Source organism: Osmerus mordax, chromosome 9, assembly GCF_038355195.1.
Source record: "Osmerus mordax isolate fOsmMor3 chromosome 9, fOsmMor3.pri, whole genome shotgun sequence".
NCBI classification, from domain to species: domain Eukaryota; kingdom Metazoa; phylum Chordata; class Actinopteri; order Osmeriformes; family Osmeridae; genus Osmerus; species Osmerus mordax.
Genome location: NC_090058.1, coordinates 13,762,880 through 13,778,561, shown reverse-complemented (window position 1 = coordinate 13,778,561; position 15,682 = coordinate 13,762,880). Strand labels below are relative to the sequence as shown.

Here is a 15,682-nt window from a genome sequence, read left to right as displayed (position 1 = left end):
TTGGCTCAAGCGGCTTAAACAAAAATCCTGAATCCTCTTTGCGATACTTATGATTGTAAAAACGAATCACTTTGTCACAACTGTAAAGACAAACAAACGTTCCGTCGTGAGCAGCAACCGTTGAGTAGCTACAAACCAAATGAATGTTCCCCTCACGTCACTTGCAGTGGTGAAGGAAACGATCCTTGGGGGCAGCAAGATCCAGAAAGTGTTCTTAGCCAGCAAGCGAATAGTTCGACTGTTGATGCACGAAAGGTGTGCGTTTATATATGTATTTTTGGGCTTGTTTTCTTTTACGTCTTCTGACGGGCATGCCTTGATGACACGCTGCTGCCAGTCGTGCAGGCTCTGCTGGGGAGCTCACGCCGGGTTGGTTTTGCCACGACGACGACCCCCCGTGTCACATCACCGTGTTGGGTCGGGGTTCAGCCTCTCCCAGCCCCCGCTTCTGCCTTGTGCTGTTTCTGAAGAACATGCTCACAAACACGCTGGTACTAGACACCATGTCTGTCACACCTGCCCCCCCTCCTCTACCTGTCACCCCCGACTCCCTAACTGCCCCCTCTACTTCTCCACCCCCCCATACCTGCCCCCACCCCACTTCTCCCCCCCCCCAACCCTACCTGCCACCGCCCCCCAACATCTCCCTAATGCTTCAGCTCAGGCACGCATACTGCTTAGTGCTTTCAGGTGTGTTACAAAAGGGATATATACCGTGTATCTACAGCATATATGTCGTACTGAAATGCCAAACGCTGCCTTATTTGGGGTTTTTGGTCAATGTGAATAGTTTTGTTTCATTACAGCACTTCATTGAATGACGCATCTTACTCCTGTGTCTGGGGGCTGCGTATTTGTGAGATGCTTTCTCATTATATTATTTTGATAACTGCACCAAGTTCAGTGGTAAACATACCAATAGAAAATGGGCTGAAAATTCCTGTTAAAAAATCCCAAGCCAAGCCTTGAAGAGTGTGGAGCAGACATCCAGAGTCACTGTTCAGTATTCAGATAGGGAGTCACTGTCACAGCTTCTAGATGTGTCCTTGCACCGCTCTACTGCAGCTCTGTTTGTGTCAGCAGAGCCGGATTTCCCTGCCTGGTTTAACAGCTTGGTTGACAGCCTGGTTTAACAGCTTGGTTGACAGCCTGGGTTGACAGCACTGTCCACTGCTATAAGACTGAGGGCGAAATACAGATTCTAAAACTTACAGCAAACAGAGTGAAATGCCTCATCTCAACGCTGCTGTCCAGTTGCATCATGGCGTGCTTAGTCGATTAGAAAGACGTGCTAGATGTGACTCGGAGCCATGTCCTCCATGTGTAGCTTGACTTCAGTAACTGACTGTATTCTGTCTCGATTGTGTAGCTGAAGGATTGTGCTCAAAGGTTGGAAAGTTTACAATTCGTAATGCAATTCTGTTTCACAAATTTTGTATATTTAATAAAGAATATTTTGTGTTTCTTGCTCACTGTATGTTTGACTATACATTTTTATTTGTTGTATTTCCTCAAAATGCTTGAAACTAATTGTACCATTCTTTTGTTTGAAGCATGAGCCACATAGTAAAAAGCTACTGTTGGTGAACACACACACACGCTGCCATGCTGATGAGGTCATGGTCTTATAGCCTACATGGGGAAAATACTCGAGTTTGAATGCATAAGATTTATTTCCTCGGCATTCTTGTGTCCACTAGAGGTCTATATTTCCTCTATAAAGCATGTCTATTCAACAAACACATCATATTCGGCTCACATCAAAGTGTCCAGTTTCAGCAGGCTGGAGTAGCTTGAGGGAGCATTCCCATGCTGCCATACTGACAGATGTTTCACACAGGTTTCGCTTTATACTCCTAATCAAGCGTGCATATGCTTCATGGGAAATGTAGTCAGTGTTTCTTAGTTTCTTTAATAAAATACATGAATGCTGGAAGAAAAAAACTACATTACCTAGCCAACACCGAAGCTATACGGCTTACAATTTCTGACGAGGGTTCCAAAATTCGCTACATTGTAAACAACTCAATCTGCCTGACAGCACATGCACAACTTCACGGTACAATGCAAGAATCCGCTGAATGTTATCCAGTATTCCAGTATGACAAGTGCCGTTTCGACCAGGTTAGCTCAAAATTATATTGAATATATCAATGCAAACAGAGATAATATTTATCTGAAGGAGAACTGTGTTTGTAGGCTGCTGAAAGCCGTAACATGTAATGTAGCATGTAACAGGAAGGCTAAATCGTGTGCAAATATGCTACCACTCATTACACAAAGTCTTAGTGAACCGTTAGTACTTTGTACCCACACTGTTAACCAGATGAGAGAGAGGAAGGCGGCTGCAATCGGATGTTCGTCACCGTGACAGCCAGCTGGAGATTTGGGCATGCCAACTATATTGCAGCGAAGGGGGGGATAAATAAAACAATAGTGTTATCTTGGAGATTTGGGGAGTGTGTGAGAACGACCTACTTGAACAAGGACCTCTATTGGTCCGAGGGGAAGAATCTCCCATTCACACCTGCCACTCTCCAAAGAACTCAATCCATATGTTAAACATCAGAAGTTACAGTTGGTGCATAGCCAAGTTCCATTCATATTCACATGTTCTATAATGAGGTTTAGATCAGGAGTCATGACTGCTACCATTCCCCGCTGTGTTCAGTCTGTTTAGGGATGTGGAAAAAAACATTATAAAATCAAAAACCTTTTGAATTAATTGCCTCTGAAGCAAACTGCTTCAGTGTTCTGGTAGGGGAGGGACATAGTTTGTAGGAGGTATTAATGAACCCACCTGGCAGGCTTAAACAACTGGCACACCAGTGCCCACGCCTCCTCAGAAACAGCTGCCACTGGCATCTGGAGAAGGGTCTCACACAAACTGGATCAGTAAATTAGAGTCCTTGTAACTTGAACACTAATCATTTACAAATTATTATTGGCCTGTGCCGATGGGGGTTGAGTCTTCCCTTATCGCCTTATTTTATAAGTGTCTTCTTTCTCACTCCTTCTCTATTCATCTCTTTACCCCCCCCCCCTCTACCCTTCTCCCTGTCTCTCCTTATCTTTCTGTCACTTTCTCTCTCTCCCTCCCTTTCTTATTTCTCTCCGTCTCCCCCTCTCACAGAGCACGTTTGTTGGCAGATTCAGACACTTCCTGGATGTGATTGACCCCAGGACCCTGTTTGTGTCAGAGGTACCCAGCATCCTGTATACGTATGACCCAACATGGTCCCCAGCTTCCTGTTACACGTATGACCCAACATGGTCTCTAGCTTCCGGTTATGATCCAACATGGTCCCCAGCTTCCTGTTATGACCCAACATGGTCCCCAGCTTCCTGTTATGACCCAACATGGTCCCCATTTCTCCCCAGAGACAGTGTTGTTACCCAACATGGCACCCATGTTTACTGTGGTACAAACCATCTAGTAATGCACTTAGTGAAGCCTGTGCTACTGGTGTTCATCTGGGTTGTCATGGCTGTCTCCAGGCTATGGCTTGTGTGTGTGTGTGTGTGTGTGTGTGTGTGTGTGTGTGTGTGTGTGTATGTATGTGTGTGTGTGAGATAGAAAGAGTGATCAGGGCTGTATTGCCCAGGGTAATGAAGCTGTTAGCAGGCTCATTGGTGACAGTAATAGCAGGGTTTTCTCTTGGGAGGGGAGGAGGTGTGGACGTGCAGGGCAGCTGGGAGCGAGGGTTGGAGATGGAGTGAGGGGGGAGAGGTAGGGAGGAGGTGTCAGATCCCAGCACCCTCGGCACCCTGCTGGGCCAGACATGGCCTTGACTTGCCCTAATGATGAAGCTGGATGTCCCACTTTAACTCACTCACCAATTTACACACACACACAGACACACACACACACTTTAGGTTCATGCAGATGGCAAGCTAATTACAACAAAACGGGCCATCCAACCGCTAATGAATCCTACAAGGTACATGAACATAACCTTTTAAGGACTTGATTTCCTTTAGGATGGATATGATAATGTTGGTATTGTTTTGTTTACATCAGAAACGTCTTCAGGAGTGTCTGGATCTCCTAGACCGTTTCAATCATGGAACTCTCCCTACAGGGGTGACCAACGCCCAGGTAACGGACTCTCAGTATGACATCATCCACACAAACTCCAATCGATCAGCAACTGTGTTCGACCTGTGAACCCTTGTTCACTCGTCCCCTATTCCACACATCTGAACCTCTGCAGAGGTTACCCTCTACCCCTGCAGAGGGGAAGAGGGTAACGAAATATAACTGCAATTTCGGTTTTGTTACAACCTTGTCATCATTTTGCAACGTCTTATTTTCAAATATGACGGCACGGTGTCACGTTTGAACATTCACACAAATGACTTGCATAAGCATAGCTAAGTAATTTAGTTCTTTATTGAAATTTGATTTTTGTCGTTAAGGTTGCACTTTCGTGAGAGAGGAAATGTTGCTCTAGTTTGTTTTTCATGGTTAAAAAGTTACAGTAGAACCTTGTAAAGCAAGTTAGCTAGCAATTCATCAAAATCAATATTTTCCCTGTTAGTTAACCTAACCAAAAAATTATCTAATCTCATATTCAAACAAATGATTCACGGATTCATTCAAGGAATTGCCAGAACCTAGAAGAGGCAGAGTGTTGCATTGTGGTATTTGTAGTATAAACTTCACATGATATGCTTGTGAAGGACATTTTGTGATGCTTCATGGGATATTTTGAGTCCACTGTTGGAATTCAAACATTCCCCCCCCCCAAAAAAATGGCGTAACACAGATGTAGTCTGCTGTATGGAGAAGGGAGCCATGGTTGGAGACAGCTGTAGTAAACATTGATGGAAGTGTCCCTTCACTACGCTTGGTCACTGCTAGTTAGTCAGTGAGCTCAAGGTCAGCTTTTCCCATGTCCCAGTGCTGATGCTTTTGTCGAGTCGGGTAGATAGGTAGGGGTGTGTGTGTTGTTTTTGAAAGAAGACACTGCGGAGTGTTCAGGGTGTGTTGATTGGTCCGAGGCAACGTGGGGAAGCCAGGTGTCTGGGGAGGTTAGAGGTCACAACAGCCTGGCAGGATTCACAAAGGGTCCTGCTATGCAGTGTTACCATGGGATACCTAACAGCACACAAGTGCTCCCCAAAGCCAGTGGAAATTATGCTGGATGTTGCTGTTATGAAAGAGAAGTTTACAAAGCTGTTGATGTATGTATGAATATGTTTTGCAGCTTTGGCAAGCTCAAAAGATAAAACAGGTAAGATCTGTTTTTTATATATGTTTCTCACACACACACACAAGTGCACTTACACAAATACACAGTCTACACGCACACACCCAAGTACACCTACACACACTCTACACACACACACACACACACACTCACTCTACACTTCCCTACCTCCCTCCCAATCCTACCTCTCCCTCCCACCTCCCCCTCTCTGCCCTCCCCCTCTCTGCCCTCACCCTTGCTCCCTGACGTACTGCAGGCCATCCTCCACCCTGACACTGGGGACAAGATCCTCATGCCCTTTCGGATGTCAGGTACGCAAGGGGGGAGGTGAGGTGGGGAGGGACGGGTGAGAGGTGTGCATCTGCAGGGGTGAGGAGGGAGCTGGGGTGGGGGGAAGAGGGGTGAGGTGTGGGTGTTTGGGGCGGGTGGTATAGGGGGGAGGGCGGGTGTAGGGGGGAGGTGTGGAGCGGAGGAGAATGGGGGTGGGGGAGAGGGGGGTGTACAGGGGCAGGTCATGTCGCCCGTCAGAGATCCTTTTGCCCCGGGGTCTGTCACGGCTCCCCAGGAATCCTCACGGTGTCTCGGAGCAGCAGAAGGTCACACGCAGCTGGGTGCTGATTAAAGCTCGTCTCCCACGGTGACGCCAACCTTCTGTTGGGTCTGCTGAGAAAGAGGAGTATTTTGGTCAAGCGTCAAAACACCCATTTAAAGGCCAGTGCCTGACACGGAGGGCGAGGCGTGGTGGCGGGGTCCAGGTGTGAGATCCTCCCAGGTGCCTGACAGTGCAGGGCCTGCTGGAACAGCACCGCGGCAGACACATCGTTAGTGCTCCAGCATGTCGCTGACATCAGGAGCCCGTCATGGTCACAGGAGTATTCCAGGATCAAGAGTCTGGTTTACTGAACGGGAAGTTTCAGGTCAATATCCGTTATCCCCTGCCCCTTTGGCCTCCATATATTCCTAAATGTTTTGTTTAATAGTATAATACTGTATATGTAATGTATCTTCCTTCACAGTGTAGCTCATATATATTCTGTATGGAGTATAACGGTGTAGATCATATAGTCATATAAAAACATAGGTAACATATATATATATAAATATATATGCATGCAGTATAACATGTGGTATCTTCCTCTACTCCATAGGTTATATACCTTTTGGCACACCAGTGGTAAGCAGAGTTCCTAACCAGCCACAGCAGCATGACTAGCGTGTTCCAACCCTGTTACTGCAGCTCTGAAAACACACGTTCAGTCATGACATGTTGCCGTGTGTCCAGGCGCTCTCTGTGTGTGTGTTGCTTAGTGGTGTTTGTTGTTGTCAGGTGATAGGTCTCCTCCTACCCAACCAGACCCTGCTGTCCTCCATCTTCTGGCAGGTACAGCCCTTTCTACTAGCATTCCTCATTGTTTTTCGTGTGCTTTTCATTTTTTTAAAATATATATTTCCGGGCCTTTCTGCTTTATTGGATAGAAATAATGAATAGTGACAGGAAAGGTAGGGGAAAGAGAGAGGGGAGGACATGCATGAAATAGCCCAGGCTGGATTCCAACTCGGGCCCCTGTGATAAGACCTCAGCCTACTTGGCCGTCGGGGCACCCAAAGATGTCTTGGGTCATTAAACCAGATCCCAGTCACTGGCTTTAGCCCTGGCCTCCTTCTCTAGAGGAGGATGCCTCACTGACCCTAACCCTGAGCCTCGCTCCAGCCTTCCTTCTATGGGAGTTTGGTCTTTCATAGTCTCAACTTCTCAGAGGGTTCAGGGTTGAGCTCAGTGGTGATCTATGGTCACCTGTGACACCCCCTGTGATAAAAATGACTGTATATACAGTACATAAACATGTATTTGATTTGGACTGTAACATGAACTCTTCAGAACAAAGATAGCCATAAATTGCCACGGTGACGACGGCATCGGGATGCAGGTTATTTACCTCAGCCTGTCCTGTTTCCTGACAGTGGCTGAACCAGAGTCACAACGCATGTGTCAACTACAGCAACCGCAACGCCACCAAGGTACGGCAGACCTGTCCCAGCATCTTAGCGTGACCCACCAACCACATGCCGTCATGAATGCTGACGGAATCTCTGTTGCAGCCGACTCCCGTCTCCACGTTCTGCGTGGGCTACGTTGGCGCGGTGACCAGCGCAGTCTCCATTGCTGTGAGTTTCCCTCACCGCCCTGCGGCGGCTCAGCCCAGTCTGGGGATAGGCCAGGGAAGTTTTGGTGAGAAGTGGAGTGGAGAAGGTGAGGAGGAGGAGTCACCAGTGCGCCTCAGAGCTGTGTGGGGATGCATGGTTCCAGCGCAGCCAATTAGCTATCCTGCTGGGCTTCTGGGTAGAGCCTGTAGGCACGGCGACAAGGAGATCACACAGAGTCAGTGGGGGGGGGGCTCACTAATTAATCCTGCGCCTCACTGACCACCCCCGGTTAGTGCTGGAGCAGGAGAAGTGGACCGTGGGGTTGGAGAGATGGAGGGGGTTAAGCAGAGGGCCTAGGAGGGCCAGGAGCCTTCACAGTACTCACTAACAAGTCAGAAGCCTGTCAGTCTGATTTCAGAACTATTCAACTGATCTAGTAACTTTTTTTTCTCACTTTCAGAAATAACTTTTTAACAAAATGTTGGTAATTGCAGTTTGTCATTTCACCAGAGACAATAGCACCTGTGGTGACAGAGGCCCAGTGTGGATCCGTTACCATGGAGAAGGTCTCCAGGTGCACGTGATGCTGCCACACCATGACGGTTGCCATAGCAACAAACACGCCTTTCTGTGGCACCTCGTTAATTGAGAGACTGCGTTGCTATTTGAGCGAGCGCGAACGAGGGCCGGGATGATAATAGTCTTCATAGCATGAAAGGTTATTGCATAATTGACTTTTTCCTGTCTTGTTATTGTTTTGTATTGTTTGTTTTGCAGGTGGGGTTGAAGGTCCTGGTGCAGAGAGCCGACAAGTTCGGCCCAGCCACTCGCGTTCTGCTCCAGAGGTTCATCCCTTTTCCTGCTGTGGGTAAGGACACAAACACCCGACTAACAGAACACCCGACTATGACGCTACTAGATGTAGTCAAGTGTTTTAATCATGCAAAGACTACGAAATGAGCTGGTGGAGGTTCTGCTGGATAGTGATTGTTTTAACAGACAGTGACACCTGGATGTTGTTGTGTTGATGAAGCAGAGTCTGCTCTGGAGGGTTAGAGATGGCAGCTCAGTTACATCAGGCTTGTGTGGATCCACAAGGCTGTTTTCATGTCACCCCCCCATCACACACACAAACACACACTCACACCCAGGGGACAGAAATAGTCTCTCCCACAATGCCCCAAGGCTTCTGGGTTGTAATTAAATTGTTTGCCTGCCCCCCTCCCCTGCCCCTTCGGCCTCCCTAATTAAATCAGCAGGTTGGTTCTGCCCGGCCCTCGCCTGGTAATTGGCTCCTTCTAGGATCCACGCTGCTGAAAACAAATAGGATAATTACCCCTAAAACGGTCTCTATGTCGAGGCTGCTTACCTGCTTCCTGTTTGGGCATTGTTGTTCTTGTTGTATTTTTCCGTATTCCAGGATAAAAAAAGTAATTAAAATGGCTAATTGAACCAAACAAAACAAAAGAACCTTTTGAAATGTGTCCTTTTTTTAGTCTTTAGGTTACTTAAGTCTAGAGTCATTTGTAATAACCTAATAAAGCACCAGACTGTCGTTCAATTAGATTCTAAAATACTTCTTCAGGGGAACAGTTCTGACTCCAGGAAAACACACAGGGATAATAATTTTTTTGCCCTCATTTCTCAATTATGATATATATTTATATATATATAAAAATTATACTCAATGTATTTTCCATGACATATTCAATGACATTTATTTTAAGTCTCCCCAGTTTTGACAGCATTTATTTAAAATAATAATTCAATTTAAACAATGGTCATAATGATGACCAATGATCACAATAAACAGGAATAAAATGAGTCATGAGTCATGTAATGTCATGTCATTTACCTTGTTCTCCATGGAAACAAAAACCCATAATTCCAAGTGCTGCGCAGGAAAGCTCAGAGTTTAACTAGGATTTCCCCCCTCTGTGTGTTAGCACACCGCCTCCCCACCATTCCACTATTAATTGGTCTGGATAAAAATCCCTTGTAGGTAAAGGAGCTATTTACTCAGTCAATTGAATTCCTCTCTCCCACCGAGCCTCCAGCCACAGCCCTCAGTAGAGATAACTCCCAACCCTGCTGTCTGAAATTAAAATGGCTTCCGGCGCCAACACTAAACACTAAAAATGAGTTTTTCTTATTATTATTAGAGTCAAGGAGACAGGTCTGTGTAAATTAGCATATATTGTGCGTTCTTTGGTCATAGTGGCACACGTGGATATATCACACAATGTAAAACACTGCTCCTGGTAGCTTGAGTGCATTGACCTTTCTGGCAGACTGACTGTTATAGTTGATGCAGGGGCACAGATGGCGGGGGGCCGGGGGGATACATCACCCCCAGTTTCATAGGGACCCTGATCCGCCACCCCTACGATTGACAAAGAAAAAAACTTCAGATGAGCTGTAGTCCGCTCAGACTCAGTGTTGTGTCTGTGGTGTTTGTGTGTTTTGTCTGTGGTGTGTCTGTGTCGTGTGGAGTATCTGTAATGATAGTGGGAGCTCAGGGTGTGAGGACTATACAGGTCAGAGGGGTCAGGGTGTGAGGACTATACAGGTCAGAGGGGTCAGGGTGTGAGGACTATACAGGTCAGAGGGGTCAGGGTGTGAGGACTATACAGGTCAGAGGGGTCAGGGTGTGAGGACTATACAGGTCAGAGGGGTCAGGGTGTGAGGACTATACAGGTCAGAGGGGTCAGGGTGTGAGGACTATACAGGTCAGAGGGGTCAGGGTGTGAGGACTATACAGGTCAGGGTGTGAGGACTATACAGGTCAGAGGGGTCAGGGTGTGAGGACTATACAGGTCAGAGGGGTCAGGGTGTGAGGACTATACAGGTCAGAGGGGTCAGGGTGTGAGGAGGATGCAGATCTGCTTTCCTGTTCACTCGTTGCTCTGATCCCCAGCCGGTGCAAATGTGTGTAACGTGCTCCTCATGCGCCACTCGGAGCTGTCGGAGGGCATCAGTGTGTTGGACGGCAGCGGGAAGGCGGTGGGCACCTCCAAACTGGCTGCCAGGCACGTGAGTAGAACCGGGACAGAGGCCCCACACTGTACTATGTAGAGCTTGGCTGTGACTGGGGTCTGTACTATGTACTATGTAAGGCTGGACTGTGACTGGGGTCTGTACTATGTAGAGCTGGGCTGTGACTGGGGTCTGTACTATGTACTATGTAAGGCTGGGCTGTGACTGGGGTCTGTACTATGTAGAGCTGGGCTGTGACTGGGGTCTGTACTATGTAGAGCTGGGCTGTGACTGGGGTCTGTACTATGTAGGGCTGGGGTGTGTCTGGGGTCTGTACTATGTACTTTGGAGGTCTGGGTTTTGATTGGGGTCTGTACTATGTACTATGTAATGCTGGGATGTGACTGAGGTCTGTACTATGTAAGGCTGGGATGTGACTGGGGTCTGTACTATGTAAGGCTGGGTTGTGACTGAGGTCTGTACTATGTAAGGCTGGGATGTGACTGGGGTCTGTGCTATGTAAGGCTGGGTTGTGACTGGGGTCTGTACTATATACAGCTCTGTTGTTGGTTACTGTGTTACCTCCAGGCCCTTCTCGACACGGCACTCACCAGAGTGGTCCTGCCTATGCCTATCCTCTTGCTGCCCCCCGTCATCATGGCCATGCTAGAGAGGTAAGGCTGTGGTAGTCTTTTACAGACTGTGTTGAAGTCTGTGGTAGTTTATTTCAGACTGTAGTCCAAACTGCTGCCTGAGCAGAAATGTGGAGTGAAAACATTTTTTTTCATTGTGGAAAAGTGGTAAAACACATATGGTTTATCTGGCTTCTTCTTTTAGGCATCCACATCTCATTCTCTTCCTCCTCCTCCCTCCTGTCCCTCCTCAGTGTGTTCCCTGTTTAATTCAAGCAGAACTGAACCATCCTGACTCCAGAGGTTCTGCCCCGCCTGATGTGACTGTAATGGATGGTTAATGATGTGAGGTGTTTATTCGGAGGCTCGGTGATAGACAGCCAGGCTGGACCAGCGGCATGTAGAAGAATGCTGCGCTCTTTGTGCACTCTGACAGCGCCTGTCCCAGCCCCAGCCCGCTGAGGGGCCAGGTGTGCTTGGGTTTCCTGGGACTGAGCGGAATGAATGAGTGGGCGGGGGAGTGAGGGAAGGAGGAAGGTAGTGAAAAGAGAGAGGCTGGGTTGAGGTTGGGGGAGGAGGGGTGCGGGGATGTTGATTGGGGGGGGGGGGGCTCAGCAATCCTCCAGGTCAGCTTACCCTCAGTGGCTCTCAATGATGCGGGAACAGGAGGGCAGGGGGTGTGGGCCCCGCTGTGATGGATTACACTGCTGAGAGCAGAGAAGGGGTAATAACAGCAGCCAGACCCCTCCTACACACACACACAGCTACACACGCACCTATACACACACACACACACACCTACACGCACACACACCACCCTCAGAGGATAGGGAGATGACTAACTCGTTCTCCCCTCTCTGGTTTTCAACATGTGATAAAGTACAGTAGTAAAGTTAGCGGTGGGTTTTCTCGTTTCATCTTGCCCTGCTTCTCTCCTTCCATTTATTTATCCCTTCCACTCTGAACCTTTCACTCGTTCACTAATTTACTCGCTCACTCACTCTGTCTCTTACTCACTTCTTCCCTTGGACTTCTTCTTTCTCTCCTTCTTAAACATGTGTAGGCTAATTAAAGCGAGGCAGGCGCACGTGTTAATGAGCTCCTTCATTAGGCAGCAGCTCCCCTCGTTAGAGAGAGGCGTCACTGGGGGAGGGGGAGGGGGTTGAGGGAGGGAGGGAGGGGAGACGGCCTATCTCAGACTCCTGCTGGGGGATCTGTCCCACACACTGAAGAGAAGCTCAGAGGATGGAAGGAAGGAACGAGGGAGGGAGGGAGGGAGGGAGGGAGGGAGGGAGGGAGGGAGGGAGGGAGGGAGGGAGGGAGGGAGGGAGGGAGGGAGGGAGGGAGGGAGGGAGGGAAAATGAAGGCTGTATAACTAGTATTAGACTTATGAGACTTAAGCGGTGCAGTTTTATATTCATGTATAAGAATATGTATTTGTGACTAATAGCCTCCTCATGTAATCTGTGTGTCTGATATGTGTTCTGTGACAGCTGCGTTCCTCCTCTTCTCTCTCCTGTGTGAGTGTGAAGTGTGCTTGTGTGTTCCTCCACTCCTCTCTTCCATGCTGTATGAATGTACAGGGTTCTGTAGATCCTTGTGTTCCTGTGTTCCAGGCTGAGTGAGTGCACAGGGTTCTATATACCTGTGTTCCTGTGTTCCAGGTTCCCCCTCCTCCAGAAGCACAGGAGACTGCTGCTTCCCATCCACAGTGTGGTGTGTCTGGGAGCCTTCAGCCTGGCGCTGCCCCTGGCCATCAGCCTCTTCCCTCAGATGTCTCAGGTCCTGGCTCTAACTAGCCTTCCCAAGCCCTCACTACTCTTTACTGTCCCTCGCTAGCCTAGCTAGCCTTCCCTAGTCCACTGTAGCCCTCATTAGCCTTGACTTTCTCTTGCTAGCTTTTCCCATTGCTTGCTAGCCTTAGCTAGCCTTCCCTAGCAGCCACTAACCTTCCCTTGTCCTCACAAGCCCTAGATATCCTTCCTTAGCTCTAGATAGCCTTCCCTATCCCTCGCTAGCCCCATTAGCCTTCAATAATCGTCACTAGACTTCACCTTCCATATCACTTACTAGGTCCTGCTAGCCTTCTGTTTCCCTAACTAACCTCAACTATGCCTCACAAGACTGCCCAATCACACTCTAGCCCTTGCAAGCCTTTCTGCCATCTTGCTAGCCTTTCCTAGCTTTTGCTAGCCTTCAATACCCCTTTTTTCTTATTTTTTACTGATAGCAGAGCCAAGTCTGTTGCATGGCGATGAGGCTGGTTTAGGCCTCTGCCTTTCCTTTGCCCTCCCTAGCCTTCCAATTGCTACAATCACCCCGCACTCTCTGGAGTATTGCTCTTTCCTGCTGTATTTTCACTGGCTGAGAAGACCAGGAGTAGTAGCCTGGTCTAATTGTGTTGGAGGGTTGAAAGGTTGGGGATATTCATTATTTCATCCAACCAAACTCTTCCTAACTATTCAGCTCTAACTGTTGTACTAGTACAACTAGTGCCAAGAAGAGAGAGCATAGTCTGCCTGGCGTTCCAGGCTGTCTGGTTGGAATCTAACTTTAGTCCATAGCCTCAGTAGGTGTCATTTTATCGCAGTGAGTGGCCATCATTTCACTCCCTATCCCTCCCTCCATCTTTCTCTCCCTCTCTTTGTCTCCCCTTTGCCAACCAACTCCGTAAAGAGAGCCAGCCAGCACTGGCTTTAAAGATGTTTAGGATTTAATTACCACTGTAAATAGCACAGACTGCCATATGGCAGAAAACGTCAGACATATGTGCCGCCAGCCATCCTGTGAACGCTCGGCTCCGTTGTTTGGCCGCCACAGGTTTTCACTCTTCGGTCTTTTTTGCACTTTCACAAGAGTACCAGACGAAAACCTCCCCGATAAGCAACATGAACGCCCCTCTTCCCATTTTCCTCCCCCACCTCCCCAATTTGTCCTTCTCTCTCTCGTTTCACACTTACCAGGATGTCTGATTAAAATTCTGCCTCAGAGCCACGGCCATCTGTCTCCAGTTCAAATATTAGGAGTTGCTGCTCAAAATTGGACTCTAATCTGCCAAATTGGCTCTATTTGCACTTTTGCAATAAATGTGGGTTTTATTGCTGCCTGTGAGAGACACTTTACAGAATGTAAGAGACGATTGCGAACTAAACTGTTACATGTTTCAATGCAGCACGCGGCATCCCAGAACACATGCTCACACACACAGTCACACATACACACACGCACACATGCGCACACACATACGCACACATGCATAGGCACACACACAGACAAGCACACGCACAAACACGCACACATGCATATACACACAGACATGCGCATGCGCACACGCACATACATGCACACACATATCCGGAAATGTATTTCCACATAGTGAACAGTGTGTGTGTGTGATGTGCATTGAGGTCATTTACACGATTGACAGGTTTCCTTCTTTTTTTCCCCCACAGATCGATGTGTCACGACTAGAGCCGGACATTGCCATGGCGACTGATTGTAAGAGCGTGACCTACAATAAAGGGCTGTGATTGGTATGTTGGCTGCCCGGGTCACTAGCAACCATGCCCTGGTGGAGCCATGTGACCAGCCAGACTCGGCCTGCGCCTCCCAGTGCTGCCCAGTTAACCACACAGCTGACGGGCCTCACAGTGTGACTGGGGACGGGGGAGTTTTACAAACGCTTGCTAGGGAAGGGTGTGAAATACAGAGAAAGGGTGTACTATTGCTACTACTGCAGCTGTATTGGTGAGATGTTTGCAAAGTGGTCCTTTGAACATTTACAGATCCACAGATCATTGACTAGGATTTTGAATCAGATGTACTCCGACTTTAGTGAACTCTAAATAAACCACATTTGCAGTGTTTAATTTGTCAAAGGATGTGCAAATATTTTCTGATAATCTTCTTTAGTAATGCCCTTAGGATTATCTCGGCCTGGTGTTTAGTTATGTAATCATACTTGATTCATTTACATTTTCCACTTGATGTCTTATCTGCACTACTATCATAAGTTTGTTTACCTGGTTGTCAAGGGAACATGGCACGGTTGTTGGTTGTGCGGGGCAACGTGACAAGTCGCCACAGGCTTGCCTATTAGAGAACAGTAGATGTGCCTCCCTTGCAAGGCAAATAAAAACAATCTGTTCTCAAACATACGTATTCCTGGCAGAATGTTATACTCTAGAAGGTAAACAACTTCTCGCTCGTTGCTTTCGACTGAAAACCCTTCGTCTATAATGCATATATCTCTCTTCCTCCTCCCTCTATCTCTCTCTCCCTCTATCTCTCTCCCTTTCCTAACTAGCTCTCCCTCCTTCACCTGTGTCCTCCCGACCCTCCTGTGTCTCTCCTCTAGGCTTGCTTTGTTCTCTGCATTCCTCCCTCTAGTCTCTCCATCCCCCGTCTCTCCTGTCTGCTGACTCAGGAGATGGTCTCTGCGCTCGGGGAGAGGAGTGTGACTGGGGGTAATTGTTTTCTATCAGCGGCTCTGAGAGGTGTGGCCCCTCGTTAGGCACACTGCCAGAGCCTCACCTGCTAACTCAGCTTGGTGGGGAGGGCAGGGTGATGTCATCATGGGAGGTGGACGAGTGTGGATATCTCACCTGGAACCACACGTTCAGGACAGTGAAGGAGAATACTTAGGCCTAGCAGCATAGATCACAAATGAGACGAATAACGTGTTTCTTTTATGCTTTTATTTCTAAAACTTTTTTA

General features: G+C 47.9%; 1 protein-coding gene across 2 annotated transcripts; it reads left to right on the top strand.

Annotated features, from left to right (window-relative positions):
* Positions 1-2,022: 2,022 nt before the first annotated feature.
* On the top strand, positions 2,023-15,126 carry sfxn5a (sideroflexin 5a). Of its 2 annotated transcripts, XM_067242754.1 has the most exons (15): positions 2,023-2,124; positions 3,134-3,202; positions 4,022-4,099; positions 5,211-5,237; positions 5,470-5,524; positions 6,362-6,387; positions 6,541-6,594; positions 7,176-7,232; positions 7,314-7,379; positions 8,136-8,226; positions 10,276-10,391; positions 10,923-11,008; positions 11,172-11,269; positions 12,631-12,748; positions 14,419-15,126. In XM_067242754.1, exons 1-15 carry the CDS (start codon positions 2,065-2,067, stop codon positions 14,435-14,437), a joined length of 1,020 nt encoding a protein of 339 aa, XP_067098855.1. In that variant the 5' UTR covers positions 2,023-2,064; the 3' UTR covers positions 14,438-15,126. The 2 variants fall into 2 exon arrangements, with proteins under 2 accessions (XP_067098855.1, XP_067098854.1); XM_067242753.1 differs by lacking the exon at positions 11,172-11,269 and having other exon boundaries at positions 14,419-15,123.
* Positions 15,127-15,682: the final 556 nt, after the last annotated feature.